The sequence below is a fragment of the Xiphophorus hellerii genome, chromosome 14 (assembly GCF_003331165.1).
Source record: "Xiphophorus hellerii strain 12219 chromosome 14, Xiphophorus_hellerii-4.1, whole genome shotgun sequence".
In the NCBI taxonomy this organism is placed as follows: domain Eukaryota; kingdom Metazoa; phylum Chordata; class Actinopteri; order Cyprinodontiformes; family Poeciliidae; genus Xiphophorus; species Xiphophorus hellerii.
Window position 1 is genome coordinate 25,075,815 of NC_045685.1, and position 17,268 is coordinate 25,093,082.

General features: G+C 34.6%; 2 protein-coding genes across 2 annotated transcripts in view; one reads left to right on the forward strand and one right to left on the reverse strand.

The window, feature by feature from the left end:
* Nucleotides 1-4,881, reverse strand: part of LOC116733025 (protein FAM160A1-like) — a 35,528-nt gene extending 30,647 nt beyond the window's left edge. The window contains exons 1-2 of the mRNA XM_032583668.1: nt 4,709-4,881; nt 804-1,039 (exon numbers count right to left, since the gene is read on the reverse strand). Of these exons, the coding sequence (XP_032439559.1) occupies nt 804-908 (105 nt within the window). The 5' untranslated portion in view covers nt 909-1,039; nt 4,709-4,881. The remainder of the gene's footprint in view (nt 1-803; nt 1,040-4,708) is intronic.
* A 2,454-nt stretch (nt 4,882-7,335) lies between these two features.
* The window catches only part of LOC116733318 (SH3 domain-containing protein 19-like), a 28,828-nt gene continuing 18,895 nt past the window's right edge, over nt 7,336-17,268 (forward strand). The window contains exon 1 of the mRNA XM_032584125.1: nt 7,336-7,827. Within this exon, the coding sequence (XP_032440016.1) occupies nt 7,737-7,827 (91 nt within the window). The 5' untranslated portion in view covers nt 7,336-7,736. The remainder of the gene's footprint in view (nt 7,828-17,268) is intronic.

Sequence of the window (17,268 nt, forward strand, 5' to 3'; positions counted from 1 at the left end):
ATTTCTTTATATAATAAAATCTTATTTAGTTCATAATTCAGTTCATTTCATTGGAGTCTAATTCAAATCTGTAAAGTCTGATTCAAGCAGTTTCACATTTACATCTGGCCTGCACTGTAAAACACTAAATTGCAAAGTATTTTTGTCTAGTTTCTAGTGCAAATGTCTTGGCAAACTTAAAAATGGCAAAACCAAATGAAGTAACTTTTCAGTAAGATATAGGAGCTTGTTTTAATTAAATAATTTGTTAATGTTGATGAAAAAGTACTGGTTCCAGCAGCAGATTTCATTTATAAATAGAACATTTTTGTCAAAATTAAGGTATTATTGACTTAAAACAAGTTAATATATCTTGTTGAAAAGTTACTTGAAAGTTAGTTTTCTGTTATTTAAAATGTACTATGATTGTTGCATTAGAAACTAGAAACTAGTCCAAAAATCATTGGCAAATACTTTGGAGTGTACATGTGTCATATCCTATTTTTAAACCCTAATTAAAATAGAATATAATAAATTAGCAAGAAATAGAGCAAATAAATACACATTTAGTCTTTTGTCTGAACTGTCTGTTGACCTTTGACTTTTAAATCTTCAGACACACACAGATACTGAGTGCATTTGGGGTTTTCTTGGCAACAGCAGACAGAGATGTGCTGTAAAAGGATTCAGTGTTTCCGAGCCAGAGTCTGGGTCAGAACGACTCGGTAACAAACCAACACACAGACACACTAATTCACACACCGTCCACCAGCCACGGTGAGACAAACCCGGTGTCAAAAACTGAAAACTGGTCAGTTTGTTACCTGCATCCAGTGGTTTTTGAACACAATCATGCAGGTCTCCGGGTCCACCCCTCTCAACGTGAGGGACTTCTTCCGGTTGCCCCCGACAACCACCGAGGCCATCATTTTGACGGGCTGTCAGGCGGCTACTCCATCTTCCAGCTGAAAGTGAGGAGGATGTTCGGTTCTGACGGGAGAACCTGGAGGCATCACCAGGTCGGTCGGCCTCTGTGTTCAGCGAGCTGCAGAGGAAACTCCTGGAAAAACACACACAACCCGCTGGGTCACCAACAACACTTCAAAATAAACACACTTTACTATGAAGGCTGCGTGGAAGACAAAGTGCAAATGGCTGAACCAGAATAATTCTTCTCTATCGGAAAAACAAATCGTAAATCTCTTTCTCTATCACCCTTGCATTTAGTTTAACTTTGAAGATGTTTCTATTATCTGCATATGGTGAAATATGCAAATAAGTCTAAGAATAGATTATAAATACCCTTTATTGTCCCACAATCGGCACGTTTCTGTGTAATGGATGGATGGACGAACATCAAACAGACTCACACAAAGGTAAAATATAAAAGGGACTGCAGATATGAATTAGTTACAGCGCATCAAACGGGGACATTTATGTTGGAGTGATAGATTGTCCCTTTTTAAATAAAGTCCTCCAAAATCAGTGGTCATCCTTGGCAGTAACTAAGACACTAAAAGTTAGTTTTATCTCCTGTTTGCATGAACTCGACTCACACTGTGGCGTCAGTGCGAACAAACAAAGAGCGTCCATGTATTGTCCACGTCGCGGTTTGTTTGTGTAGATTTCCTTCCATCAGGCAGTTTCTGGTTTAATTCAGTCCACCATGTTTTTAAAATCAACTTTCAAAATCCACCACAATGAAATATATTTTTAGCTCTGCTGAGACAACAACTCAAAGATTTCAATCATTTATGATCTAATGATAAGCAGCTTAAAAATGTCTGAATAATATCTCCTATTTTACTCAACTTGGCATCTTTTAATGTGACTTTCTTCATGTTTGAAACAGGAAGTACAGGCAGGCCGTCAGCGGTAACATACAAACAGGAAAAAGTGACAGCATGTCTGCGTCCCACCCTGGGCGTTCCGGGAAATTCCAGGAATACCCAGAGAGGATTCGAAGATATCGCAGCGATGCTACCCCTGTTCAGCTGCCAGGAAGACACTGAGGAGCCAACATGACACCTTTTATCCTGCAGAAAAGGAATTATATCCAAGAAAGCTTAAAGGAAATAGCAATAAAATTTAAAATAAAGCCTTTTGTCTACACTTTATAACTGTTTGAACACATAAATGTCCCATAAGAAGAGTCAAACTAATTCATCCTGAACCATCTGGGCTCTAATCTGTGTGGGTTTGGATGGGATAAACTGTTGGATTTTGTTCCTATTTCCTGTTTGGTCATCCCAGGTTGTGTGTGTTGGTGTGTGTGTGTTTCTGTCTGAGCATTTTCTCCAGCTCAGCGCATTTGAGATGAGATAATTACACAGCCATTAATTTAAACTGTGCAGCTTTCATTATTTTTATTAGCATGTTTTGTGTAAAGTCTGGTGTTAAAAATTAGCCTTAAAGAGCATATTATCAACTTCTCTTTTTGCTGGATCACATAAAAAATGGATTTTAGAAAATATGCAGCAAATTGTTTGGTCGCACTCAGAAACCTCGCAAACCGACTTGACTGCATTCCTGCGAGCCAACATGGCTGCAGACGTTCAAGTCGAACATGCAGCTCACATTACCACTAATATAATGGGTGGTGTGTCTGTAGACAAAAACCCTCTGATTCAAATCCTAGTTGCACACACAACATGCAAAAAATCCAGAAAACTTCATGACAAAAACAGATAAAATTATCATCTGTTATCCATGCAATTATAAAAGGATTCATACTTTGTTTACCTCTGCAAACCAGCAAACCGATATTAAAATATTTGGTGAGTTTTTGCAGAACCAAACTGAAACCTGATCATCCTTTCAAGGTTTGAATCTGATTTGAGATAAGAGCTGAGGAATGCATCAGGTCAGCGGTGGTCCTCACAGAGAGAGAAGAACCAGTGTGTTTGTTTCTGTTGCAGACAGAGATGGGGAGTAATCTGAGATGAGACGATGATGTTTAATCCCAAAGTCAGTCAGTCAGACGGCCACATGCCTTCAGAGATTAAACAAACGACCAAACACAGTTACCTGGACTCTCTTCTGACCCGTTTTAATTCAATGTTTTAGGTTTTAAGCTGATAATAACCTAATTAAACTGCAGTAATTAAAAAAGTGGAGCTTTATTTGACTGTCTGAAGAGTTTGAGCCGTACCTCAAATTACACAGACATTATTACAAAATCAGCTTAGAAAACTTAGAAAACTGTCATAATAAAGTGTTTCTAATTAAAACAGTCAGAAAAACTGCTGAGGAAGACGATAAAAATATTGAAAATGTATTTAAAAATCCATCAGGCAACTGGTGCTGGTCCAAAATGCTGCTGCTGGAGTCAAAGTCCAGCTCACTCCTTGTTCCCAGGAGGAATAATCAACGGCAGGAAGTATTTAGTTTCTATGATCTCTAAACAAACTCCTGAGATGTGCAGAAACGGTTTGATCCATTAAATCAGAACTAGAAATGTGAATGTTTACTGCAACTTTCCCTTAAAGTCCAACGATTACTTTATCATTTGCTAGCAAGTTTTTAATGTTACTTATTTTTCATATTTTTCTTTTATTCTTTTGCAGTATCACCTATTTGTAGCTCAATTTTCTTCACATTGGTTCATTTACTTTCTTGTACTTTGCACTGAGCTCATGTGTCAATAAGTTGCGTTTAATTTTGTGGTACGTTTTTTAGATTTGAAGTCATTTTGTTTTGGATTCATATTTTGAATTTAAACTGACAATCACTGTTTTTTTTTTTAGAGGATTCTTCATGTTAAATCAGATTTTTCTCTCCACTATCCCCTTGCTCTTGCTCAGAATAGAAGTGATAAATGATAGCGGCTTTTTAACAACAAGCCTGAATCAGATAAATTAAAATTTTATTTAAATGAATTAAAATGCACGTCATTTGACTGAACTCCATTTAAATGTATGAATAACACAATTCATGTATTAAGCCAGTATTTGGAGTTTCAAACATTATTAATAGTACTAAAATAATGGTCTGAAAAAATTAATTGCAGCCATTGTAAAATGTTTAAAAAGTCTTAAAATGCTTCTCCTTTTATTTGTGATTAAAAGTGTTGAGGAACTTTATAAACCCATATTTAGCTTCACTCACCTAATGTAAATCTCCAAATCAGTCCACAATCCGAACTAAGAAAATGACAATAAAGTATTTGTGTCATTTTTTTAAAATCAAAAATTAAATATCTATTTATAGATCCAGCAGATCAGACAGTTTGTGTTTACAAGGCCACAGGAGAAAAAAGTCAAACCAGCATGTAAAGCCGGTGAAATTGACAGAAAACCACTCATTTTAAGGATTGTACTGATTCTGTAATTTGAAATTCTGATGTCAAAAAGATACTGAAAAATAAACCTATTAATCTCTTCGGAAACATTTCCATTTTCTGATTCTGGTTGGGTTTTGGACAGCAGCGTTCAGAGCAGAACTTATTTGTTTAATGTTTGTTCAGGTCAATGAATCCTCCTACATCACACAGAAACAGGTGGATCAGCATTGCTCAGCAGTACAAAACAAAACAAACCTGGATATTATTATATTAAACAAGTCAAACTGAGGAGATGTGACCCTTCTTGATCCTTCTATTGAATATTGCTTTTTATTGCTGTTTTATTCTTATTTACCCCTTTGCCTGTCGTTTTTGTACATCAGTAATTCAGTCTACCTATAGGTGTCTGTCGCAGTGATTTGGTAACAGCTGCTAGATGTTTCTTACCTCTGTGGTCGGCTGTCTGTTGCTCCAAGTTGCTAAAAGAACTAAAAAAAAGTTCCCACAGACCGTTTAAAATCCAGAAACGTTCATAAATCCAGAGGTTTGTTGGGTTTGAAGCTCAGAGGTTCTGCTGTTTCTGGCCGCTGTGTCATTTATGAGGCTTTAAGCGGCTCAGCAGTCACTCATTCTGCTGCTGCCCGACAGGCTCGCGTTAGCCACGCCCACTGGCCGAACAAACCACGCCCACTTGGAGTGGAAGCCCCGCCCATTCACGTAATACAATAGTTATAAATAGACTGGTTTGCTTTGTTTTGAGAGAAATTATGACTTCAGTTACATCTGAACATTAGAATATACAAATGTTGAGGTCATATAAATATATAGAAGTGTGTCAGACAGGAATTCAGACAGTTTCATGCAAAGTTGTCTGTATACTCAATTAAAATAGTTTTAATTACACTCAAGTTTTAATTACATGATCCAGCTTTGGTCACCATATCACCACCTTAATGAGAATAAAACATTTTTATGTTTGATGCAAATGATTAAAATTAGAACTAACAGTTATTCTGAGACAGGTTGTACTTCAATAATGTTTTATTATTTCATTTTATTATATTATTAGGATACCGCCGCCCTCAATGAATTTTACATACCTGTATTATTATATGCTTTGTTAGATTTCTCATTTTAAAAAAAAGCAATTTAAATTAAAAAATTAAGTAAAATAAATTTCATATTTTTGATATTTTGGTTACACTTTTACTATTGTTTGTGTTTTCATCATAAATTAAATGTAAATTCAAGATTATTTTAATTATTTTTTTGTTTTATGGTTGAAAGTTGTTTAAAAATTTTGCATTTTAAAATTATTGCAAAATGCTCTACAAACAGAAAGAAATTTTAGTTATTCACTTTCACTTTTTAATCTGTCTGATTGTTTATTTACTTAGTTTAACATTTGGTGGTGTGATTATGGTTTGGATTCTATTTGCTCTCAATCTGTTTTGTCATTTCATTTTTTCCTGCATTGGGCGCCATAAACTGTCTTCTACAAATAATATGATTGATCGATTGTCTTTATTTTGGCTATTTACTTTTTCTTTTTGCCAAAAATAATCTCAAACCCTTTTATTTTATTTTTGTTTTTAACAAACTGCCAGTTGTACAGTTTTTCTGAGGATGTAAACTAACGTGATTCAGCGCTTTGTTTTGTGTGCTACAGCACCATCTTCTGGCAAGAACCTAAAACTGCAACTACTGTGTGTGTCAGTACAGTTGAAAACATCTGCAGTTTTTTTCACTGATATGCTGCTTGTGTCTCTTTTTAAAATTATTTTTTATTTATTTGTTTGTCTTTTTCCCCACTAAGGTCTTCACTGTCTTTATTTGAAGGCCTATTATTAAAACTAACGTTTGAAGCACTTTGTGTAAAGAATCATGAACAATCTAGTGAAAGTCTAAAAAAGTTGATACATCTCAAAGGAAGGCTTGTTTACATTTACAAAGTATAATTAAAATCAAAAACCCATTTTTTTCTAGACGAATACTGAGAAAACAATTCATGTTTTTGTCAAGCTTCTCTAAATGGTTTATTGTTTGAAATGTTCAAAAATTAACATAATGTTAAAATATGATTAATATTAAAGTATTTTGAGAAAAACTGATTAGTGTGGACTAATATACCACATGATAAAATAAGTTTGACATTTTTTTAAATGATAAAAGTCGTTACTTTCCAGTTAAGTTGCAACAAATTAGGCGCTGCTCGGGGATCTGTGGCCAGCAGGGGGCGCCCAAGACACTTCAATAATATTAAATTTGCTCTATTTCTTTCTGAAAGGTAAAATTAAGCTAATTTACATCTAAATTAACTAAAAATTAGAAACAATTTATACAACGTGTAGAGAGGGAAATCCTAAGTCATAATTCCACACCACTTTTGAAGCTGAACAATTTCTGCTGCTTGTATTTCATGCAAGTGACTGTTTTAAAAAAAAAAAAGAAAGACTTTTTTTAATCGCTTGAAAGCAAAACAAATTAAACATGTCCACTCCTTCCAAGCTCTCCAGATTTTAGCTGCAGAATTGACCCGGTCAGAATATTAGCCCCTCTCTCTCTATTTACAACTGTCACTCTTTATCCATGTGGCTATTTAAATCTGGAAGCTCCCGGCCAACTTTTGAAAAATATATATATTTTCTGAAATATTTTTTACTATGCTCTACATTTTACTTTTACTTGAGTATTTTTATTATGAAGTATCACTACTCTTACTTCAGTAAACTTTCTGGATACTTTACCCGCCGTGAATAATTTCACTGAATGAAAAAGAAGCTTGTTTTAACCAAAAAGGCACAGATACATACATGAAGTTTTTGTTAAAGTTTCATATTGAAAGAAGATGATTTGAAAAAAAAAAATGTAATTGCATTATTTTATGAATTATTTCCATTTTAGTCATTAAACTAACATTTTCACAAGAACATTTTAAAATTGTAAAACACTTTGACATTTTTAAGAGGCCCCTAATTAAAAATGACATTTTGGTTTGGGCCCCATTAAAGCTGGTACCGCCTCTGCAGTTAGATTACCTTTTGTCATCTCCATTTTTTTTATATTTTTTTTTCAGTTGGTGACGTCACGAAGTGGCAGCTCGTGCGGCTCCGTATCAGGAGCTCGCGGGGAAACGGGGAAGCTTGAGGAAAGTCCTCAAGCGAAACAGAGCCAGTTCCCACCGGATAATAACCGGAGGTTTTCATTTCATGCAGTTCCTTCCTCCGCGAATGACTTCCGAGCACCGAGGCAGAGTTTCTACCCAGACCTGGAAGTCGTTTGGAGCTGAAAAGTTATCGGTGCTTAGGTGAACTTGTCCCGGGTCGACGCTGTGTTGTGGTGGATGTTAGCGACGAAGAACCGGGGAGGGGAGATGAAAATGTCGCAGCGCTTTCCGCGCTGAACCGGGGCTCAGTTTTCACACAGGGAAGCGAAAAATATTTAAGTCTAGGAGACGTATAAAGGGGGTTTAAAGATGGCAGAAGCTCGGTCAGAAGAAGAGGAGGAAAACCTGCGAAGAGACACCCGGGATCAAGTGGTCCGACGACAACCGAACAGCTCCGGAGGTAAATAAAGGGCAGAAATGCTCTGATTACTGCCCTGTTTTGCACCTGCTCACGCTTCAATCTTTCAATATAGTTTGTATAAAATCAGCTGTCACAACCGAGTAAGCTTTCTTATCCAGGAAAAAATAATTGTAGTCTATAATTAGTGTCCATAACAATACATGTTGGGTGAAAACTGGATTAAAGTGCGCTGTCTCTTTAAATGAGCGGCTCTTTTGTAGCTTCAAATGGAGCCAGCTGTGATATTTGGAGTATGACTGTGAAATATTACACCATGCTGACAAAAACTCATCTTCCTCTCATCTCTAGCTGGTTTGTCAACATTTTAATGCGTCACCATAAGTAACCAGAAGCATTAAATCCTCCTACAGTCAATAGACTTATTAAAGAAAGCATTTACACACTTTAAAAATTATTTTTGAGCCTCTTTGAACGTTTCTGTGCCTAATTAGTGGAACATTGAGTTAGCAATGCTTTAGGACTTTCTAATGATCTAATTATGGTCCACAATTCCCAACAATATGTAAAATTTATGAAACAGAAATTAAAATGTAACATTTAGTCTCTTTAGTAGCTATAATAAATGTAATTTTGTAGACTGTTGTCCATTTTATTCGGTCAAAGATCAAAGTTGTTTCTATAGATTGTATTTTCACCATTAAAACAATGATAGAGAAACAAAATGACACTCAGCTTGTATTATTTTCAAATTCTCTTAAGGTACATCAAACTAGAATAGTTTGGTCATTCTCAATAGGAATAAAAACAAGTAGATAAATAATATTATACGTATGTTTACCAGAGATATGTAGGAACTTCCTACATTTATTTGAAAATGGTGTACTTCTGGTAGTTTGGCTACACTGTGCTTTTTACTTTCACTTATATATCAATGAACAAACACATTTTAGCAAAACATCCATAAAATTTAGATTCAGCCCTACAGTTTATCATAGAGTGAGACCTCTTGTCTCTACACCAGCTATGTTGTAACTTTATTGAGCCTTTGGAGGTCAAATGATTATAGATAAGTACCATTTATTGGAAGTACTTTAAACTCTGTATATTCTCTCACCCCTCGTTCCCAATTGGTTGTGGCGCTCCAAGTAAAGTGTTTTATCTGCTTAAAATTTGATATTTTTATAATTATATTTGTAATTTTAGTTTTAAAATGGCCATAATTTGCTTATGACTTTGTTTTGCTTGACATCATTGTAAAAGACAAAATCAAAAGAAATCAAATGTTACTCTGTACTTAAGTTCAAAATACTTTTTTACTCCTACTTGAGTAATATCCTGGGCGGCTACTTTTTACTTGAGTACAACGTATTGGTACTCTACCCCACTCTGATGTTTACTTTATCAGGAAATTCTTTAAACTTAAGTTCACTTTTTTTAAAGTAACGGTGCATCCAGTAGCGTAATTACTGGTTAGTTGATTGGAGCGACCGACTGTAAAATGTCTGCTCAGATCTGTAATAGTTCAGTGATTTTCAGAATATTTAATCGCCCAGATATTGGTGCTTTTGTCGATTGACCAAAAATGTTTTTTGATTGATTGGTTTTCTTTATTTTTATCCTCTTAAGTTGTAAATACTGGAGTCCTTGCTGGACAAATATGCATTTGCGACAAGTTAGCTTCTTACTATTGTTTGAAATTACATGAGCCAAATGTTTAGCCTGGTATCACATAAGGAAAACATCTGACAGGATTATCGATATTATCACACTATAAATCTGTTTCGAAGGTTAATGTTTGAATTTAGCTGCTTCCTTTCGGCACTCCGTGACTCAGAGAGAGTGTGGGTAAACCATGCGGTTCCACAGTGGGTGTGGACTGATTCAACCCAACGCCTTAAATGCTTAAGACAACATTCAGTCATATCACTGTACAGGTCAAAACTCGCCCAAACCAAACTAAGAAACCGCTTTCTCCTCCTACACTGACGGCTATTTGATTACATGCATATGTTGTTGCTTGGCAGAATGTTTTTTGCACTCAATCTTAGAAACATAAGGTAGTAATTTTACACCTTTTACCTATTGTTGACTGTTGTTTGTTACTGCCTAAGACAACCTAACCTGTGGTTAAGGTGGCTGTAGAAAAATTACACACAATACATGTAACCAGGTTTTTAAACATCTATATTCCACCATGACACCATTTTTATGTCGTAGTCATTGTTTTGTTTCTCCTTGAGGTTGTTTTTACAGGATTTTGGTTTGGAAGTCAGCAGGATTTAAAGTGTTGTGGTGGCGGCTTTAACCGCCAAGAGCCACTGAGAGTCATAATGCTGCTATTTTCAACTGTAAAATTATAACTTACTGAAAAATATGGTGGCTGTTCATTCCTTGATATAAAGTGACAGTTTTAGACTTTTGTTTCAGCCCCAAATTCAACGGCCTTGGTGTTTAGTCTCACATCTGCAAAGTATTCTTATTTTGAAAGGAAGAAATAACTTTATGTTGAAATGTTTGTAGCTAAAAGAATACCTGTGTGATGAATATTATTGCTCAGTTTTACAGGTTCTATCAGCCTTTAAGTCAGAATATATTGGATATCTCTAGGCTCGTCCCGATAAATTGTCCCAGAAGTTATTGCGATAAACAATTCACATCCTTAAAGGTAAATGAGCTTTAAATTCAAATGAACATTTAACACTGGAACTGAAAGACATTTTAAATGTCCAAAATAAAAACACAAAACCACAAAAACAAGGAATAAAATTGATCTTAAAAAAAAAGGCTAGTACAGACCAAAACAGCAGACTGAAGATTTTTATCATCCAGTTTTTAGTAGAAAACTGCATAAAATCATGCAAATGGAAAATAGAGTTTTTTAATTTAACGTGTGATTAATTGATTTATTGCTTGTTGCGACAGATATAGATGTTTCAGATGTAATTTAATGTTTAATGATTTACAAAGCTGTAAAGAAACAAAAAATGTAAACAAAATCATGTAAAAATATTTAAAAAAACAATACACTGCATTAGACCAACTCACTTTGAAGCAGTTTAAGTGAAAAAACAGAAGAAAAAGAAGAAAATGTTGATTTGAATCACACTAGAACTCAAATAGTCTTGTAGTTTTACTGGGTTTTCCTTGAAAGTCCAAACATTTCTCCTGCTAGCCAAAATAAAACAGTAACCAAGGCAACGGTCACACAGCAGGAAAAATTAAACCAATATTTGACTTTTTTAGGGTAGTCTGACAGGCCCATTTCAGATCTTTTCACCCTCAAAACATCAGATTTGTTCCACTTTAACATGTTGTGCTGAATTGGTAAATATATATCAGATGGATTTGGAAGTTCCTGCAGTCTGAACGGTGATGTCGCATTTTACGTCATTCCACACGTAAGAAGACAGACGCAGTAAATCTAGATGTAAACAGTGGCTGAAGGTAACCAATGCTTATTAATCAAAAGAAAGCAAAAAAAGCAAACAACTATGCACTGTTTTGTGTTGGTCTGTCACTTAAAATTTTAATAAAATGCAGCAAGTTTGGAGTTTTACTGTGAAACACAGTGAAAAGACTCAATAGAGAAGAGAGTCATTCAGTTTCATCTGAGATAAATGAACAAATTAATGTTAAAGGTTCAATTTAACTTTAACTTTCATTTATTTAATAAAACATAAACCTGGGAGAAATAGGTGGAAAAAAAATAAAATAAATTTTATATATAATATATTTAAAAAGTCTAAGATCATACAGTTTTGAACTCGTTGACTGAACCAGTTTGACAACTTTTGGCTTTAAAGATGGCGGCGTCCATTATTACTTCCGTAAACAGTCCTGCTGTGTGACGTCAGAGTTCTTCTTCTGCACATGCGGCTCGCTTTGGGGTCGTAAACCGTTCACACAGGAGTCTGACTGCGGTTGCAATTAATTAGTAGTATTAACGAGCATTAAAAAAAAAACAAAACTTGAATTTCAGCAAAAGATCGGAGCATTCATTTGAATTTTTTGTGAATGTTAAAGTCCACAGCAAAGACATTTAGAAGAATAAAACCTTGATCCTAAACATGGATCTAAAGTGAAAAAAGCACAAAACATAACTGTTCCAGTCATTTTCCTCAGGTGTAATGCTGTAATGTATTCATGTTGTGGAAGTGTGTTGAGTAAAGGAAAGTATCCGGGTTGTATAACAGGCCTTAATAAGAGCAGAGAGCTCATGAATAAAGGAAGGTCAGCGTCTCACCTGCTTCACAGAGACAAAAACCAAATGCAAATGAGACCCACCAGTTGGTCTGACTGGAGCTGCTGCTTGTTTTTAACCTGCTTCTCCTTTTCCACCAGGTCACAACCTGCAGCAGGTTTAAAGTTGTTCTGTACAACAGATTAAATCTTTTTTAACATTATTAAAAACAGATTGGCTGTCCTGTTGAACAGCATGTAATATATTTAATGCATTATGCATCTAATCTCTGCTTTTAATAATATATGAGGCCAGGTGGTTTTAAGTTTTAATGTTTATCCCACTGTACTGTCAATTTATTCACTGCAAAACTCCAAATCTTACCAAGTGTTTTTAGTCCAGTTTCTAGCAGAAATATCTTAGTACAGTTAAATTAAGATAAAACTAACTTAAAAGCAATTTATCAGTAAGATATATAAGCTTGTTTTAAGTAAATAATTTAAGTAAATGAAAACGTACTTGTTCCACTGGTAGATTTCACTTACAACATAGGGAAATTGTATTAAGTAAATGTATCTATATCTTGCTGAAATAACACTTGTAAGTTAGTTTTGTCTTATTTCAAGTGTAATAAGATATATGCACTAAAAACCAGACAAAAAATACTTGGTAAGATTTGGTGTTTTTGCAGCGTTGCTTTTCTTCTCAATAGATTTGGTTTGTTTTTTGTAAGTAATTGAACTTTTATGACAGCCTTGCTACTTGTTTAATATTTATTTATTTGTATTTTTTTATTCCCTTGATTGGCATCATGCACTGGAACCATTCAAGCTTTCTCTCATATATGTAAAATATTCATATTTTGACTATTTTACAAAATATTCACATATTATTAAGCTTAATAATAGTAGCTTTTGGTAAGAAAATCCTCCTTTTTCTCACCAAAAGCTACAATTATTTTAACTCTAGTTTTAATTGTTGATTGTTGTTTTGACTTTACACAATAAGTCCTATTTTAGGAGTCAAATATGTTTGTCAACAAAAACAAGACATTTAATTAAAAAACAGCAACTACTTAGTTTCTATATCATAAACATTTTCTTTAGTTTTTATCCTTCCAGGTCAGAAATATATTATCAGTTTGATTTTTAAACTTTATTTCGTAGCTATTTCACTATTTTGTTTTTTAATTATGCGATTATTTATATTTGTAAAAGTCTTGTAAAGAGCGTTTGGCAGCACGGCAGCCTGTTGCTGGGTTTCCTTGGTAACCGAACAGGATGGATGTCAGACCTTCAGGACAGGAAGGAAACATGAGCAGGTGACGTCAACGGAGATGTTTTTACAGTTTAATCACCAGACAAGCTGTGGAGGCAGACATTATTTTATTAACTATAAAACAAGATGAAAATATAATAAACAAAAATAATAGCTAATTAATTTATTTCTGTTCTTTCAACTTGATGAGTAGAACAACTATGAATTATTTGTTCTAATTTGTCAAAATAGATATTTTACGTATTGTTTACATAAATGCATCAGTTCTGGTTAAATTATGTATTGAAAGTCCTTCATTATTCTTTTGGATACAGAGACCGATATATCTCAATATTTAACTCCTGGATTAGCTTAAATAATAAACCAGATGTTTACTTTATATTCAGGACATTTTGGATAGTTGACCATGAACCCGAATGTTTTTGAAAAGATGCACATTAACTCATGTTTTCTGTTCTCTAATAGATTAAAACTGCTGCGACGGAGTCGGATAGATGTCTCTCTGTGATAGTTACCACGGCTGCAGAAACACTGATAAACAGAAGGATGTGAAATCAGTTTTAACTGTTGGAGTAATAAGATTAATCATGATATCTTCTCATCTGTCTTTCTGACCTTAAAGAAAACAAGTAGAGAACAGTCCTGTATGTTTACAGTTTAACTATTACATTTTATCAACAACAAACCAAAATATCATTCCCAGACTATTTGACCATGAGAATAAATAACACTCTTCACCCTGGGCTAAAATATCCTTGAAATAAATGCGCATATAAACCTTTTAACTGTGACCTTTCACACTGAAAAGTTTACAAAATACGACCTTTAATCATCGAATACTCACACCTCCTCTAAAAGCTCTTATTACTGCAGATTGTAATAGTATTAAAACATCAAATATACTTTATTACGCATAAATACAATGAAAACCATCTTAGTGCTGCCACAGAAGCTAACATCCATAGTCTTCCTTATTTCCCCTCTTCAGCCAATCAGAGCCAAGGAAAATAAATGGCGCTCCAGGATTGGCTGCTTTTCAAATGCCAGCTAATAGCGTGTCAACTGGTATTGCGTCACTATTTCAGATTTCCACGCTGCATTTCTTTCCTGAATATGTTTGATTTTCTCCACAAACATTGGAGTTACTTTCCACAAAAATATCAGCGAATACTGAACTGGACATAAACGACAGAGATGTAGTCAGAAAAAAAGATTTTAAAACTTTTCATCACCGTCCTGAAATTTAAAGTCGATTTGTTTGAAAAGATTAAATGAATAAACTCACTGATTCCCCTCCCCTACCTGTTGCTGGCTGAAAGAAAACTTCTTCTTTTTCTTCTCACACAAGGACAATTTATTCCTTTAGTAAAGTGAGTATTTACCAGAAAGCAACATTTTAATGCATCATAAAGATAAAATGTTAAGGTTTTCTGCATTATTACCACATTCTGTGTAAAACAGAAAGAGATTTTAACGTATCACAAGAATCTGAGCTCCATTAAGATGCTCTTCGGATTACATCATTGCTATTTTACAAATCTGTTTTAAATCAGTGCTCTCATATTTCCACTTTTATTTCTTGTGACTCCAGTATTTAGCAACACAATGAAAGATTAAAACTGAACTATAAAAAAACGTGTCAGATATTTTCTGCTCTGCTCTGCTTGCATGCAGAGTTCAAGCTTTAACGCTGTTGCGTCATTAATTGTTCTGGCATCTGAGTTGTTGTTTTATCTTTAGGGGCGAGTTGTTGTGAAAACCGTTTGATCAGCCGCTGTAAGTTAAGCTCCATTTTCCATCCATTTTATCTGAAACATGCTGGAAAATAACTGGCTAAATGCTAAAACATTCAACCCACCTTTCCAACAGATGTCTGTCTGAGTGAAACAGGTGTTAGAAGTTAAACATGTGTGTTTTGGTTTGTTGAAAGCTGGTAACTGACTAAATAATAATAAGTTTTAAGGTTATGCATCTTAAATCCAAGTATTTTACCTTCTATTAACAAGGATTTAAGAAAATAAGCCGCACTGGATTTCAGAGATCAATTAAAGTAAAAATGTGATCAGAAATTTTTGCAAACTCTTTTTAAGTATTTTCCCCTTGGTAGATGTAAACTGCAAAATACAGCTGGAAATTTCTCCAGCTGTATTTGACCTCTGACCTCCTCTGACCTCCTCCTGAGAGAGCAGAAAGCATCCTGATGACGAGCGCGAAGTGAAATTTGCTGCGTTGGTTGTCTGCGTGTTGCAGCACAGCTCCAGCTCAACGCTAAGACAAACATCTGGAAGTGTTAAAACCCTGATGACTCCTGCAGAATCCGGCTGCAGCCAATCACAGCCCCACTTCCTGGAAGCTCCCAGCCAATCGGGTGAGCCATCCGGAGCTAACGGGCGGTCCGGTTAGAGTTTCAGAGGCTGGGAAATTAGAGGAAAAGCAGACACAAGCCTGAAGGGATTAACTTTCAACTTTTCAATCCGCAAAACGTGAAGAAAACTAAGAAGTAAAAAAATACTTTTTAGGCTTTAAAGTTTAGTTTTCTCTAGATTCTTAGAGAAATGAAGCTGACCTAGTTTACACTTTGGACTGTGAAGAAAAGCAGTGGAAAGGAGGTAGGCAATGGAAACGTTCACATCCAGAAAGGAAAATCTTTTCCTCTCTAGTTTTTTCTTTTATCATTAAATTTAGGAAATGTGAGACTAGTTTGTGTTAACAGTTTAACACGTATCTAAACCGATGTTTTGCTACAAGACTAAATAGAAAACTGCTTCATTTGATTAACATATTCTACATTTTAATGTTGTAACTTTAGGTAAAATACAGTGACGGTTGAGTGACATTTTCCACCTTAATGAATGTCTTTGTTCGTTATTTTGTTTGAGAGAGAAAAATGCAAATTATGGCGAAAACAGATGAGAAAGTGTTGGTTTAAGGAGGGAAGACGGTGGCGTCCATGTTAATGCTGGAGCCATGAGTGGGCAGATAAAAGCAATGATTCATCTGGTGGAAAACAAAGTTTAGATGATCTCATCATTTTCTCTGTATGCTGCAAAGCTACCAGACTGAATAACGACACATTTAACGTTTAACATTCCTGGATAACATGTTGTTTAAGCTCAGATTGGAAAAGAACGAAAAATAGCAAGAAATGTTGGGTATACAGAGCAACAAGTCGACTCTGTTAAAATTTGTTTTGGTGTGAAACTATCAAGAATCATCATAACTGGTTCAAAGGTCAGATCTGGGTTTTTCTTCCCCTGCTTCCCACAAATCATAATATTTATGCTTAGAGATTCATTAAATGACCAGATTTGACCCATTTTTCACTTTAGCAGATATTCAGAACATAAACGGTCTGTACTCTTTATCCAAGAGCTAACAGATCAGGCTAACAGTCTTCAGTGTGGAAGCTGCTACTGAGTGGAGAACTTGAAAGTTATTTGATGCTTTTTTTGTTTGTTTGTTTTCTTTAAAGCTGGGACTTTAACTTGTGAATTTTGATTAATTACTTGCATATTTTTCAATGCATACTTTTTTAAAAAAGCAATTAATCACCTTTTTTTTTTTTTACATACAAAGGTGGTTTTATTTGTGTGTTTCTGGTACGCCCTTAAATCTGACGCACAAGTGACATCTGCAAACAGGCCTTCTGTAAAAAGTAAAAATTTTATTCAAAAATGTACTTAAAGAATTGGGATTGTCACTTTTTCATTGTTCCACATTTTATTCAAATTTCCATTAATACTTTGTAGATTTACTGATTGTATTTCTAAATTTATGATCAATTGATTGTATTTTTTTATATGCTATTTGGGTTGATACTTTACATAAATCCATTGGGCTTTTGCCTCTTCCTGCACTGTTTTTCTTTTTTCTTAATATTTGTGATCTGTATTTTAATTGTTGAAAATAAACTAAACTGAAACTAAACAACGATGGATGACTAAACTTTTTCTCTTGGCCCATTATTGGATAACTTTTGCTTTACAAAACGATATAATTGGACGGTGGAAAAGACTTTTGTG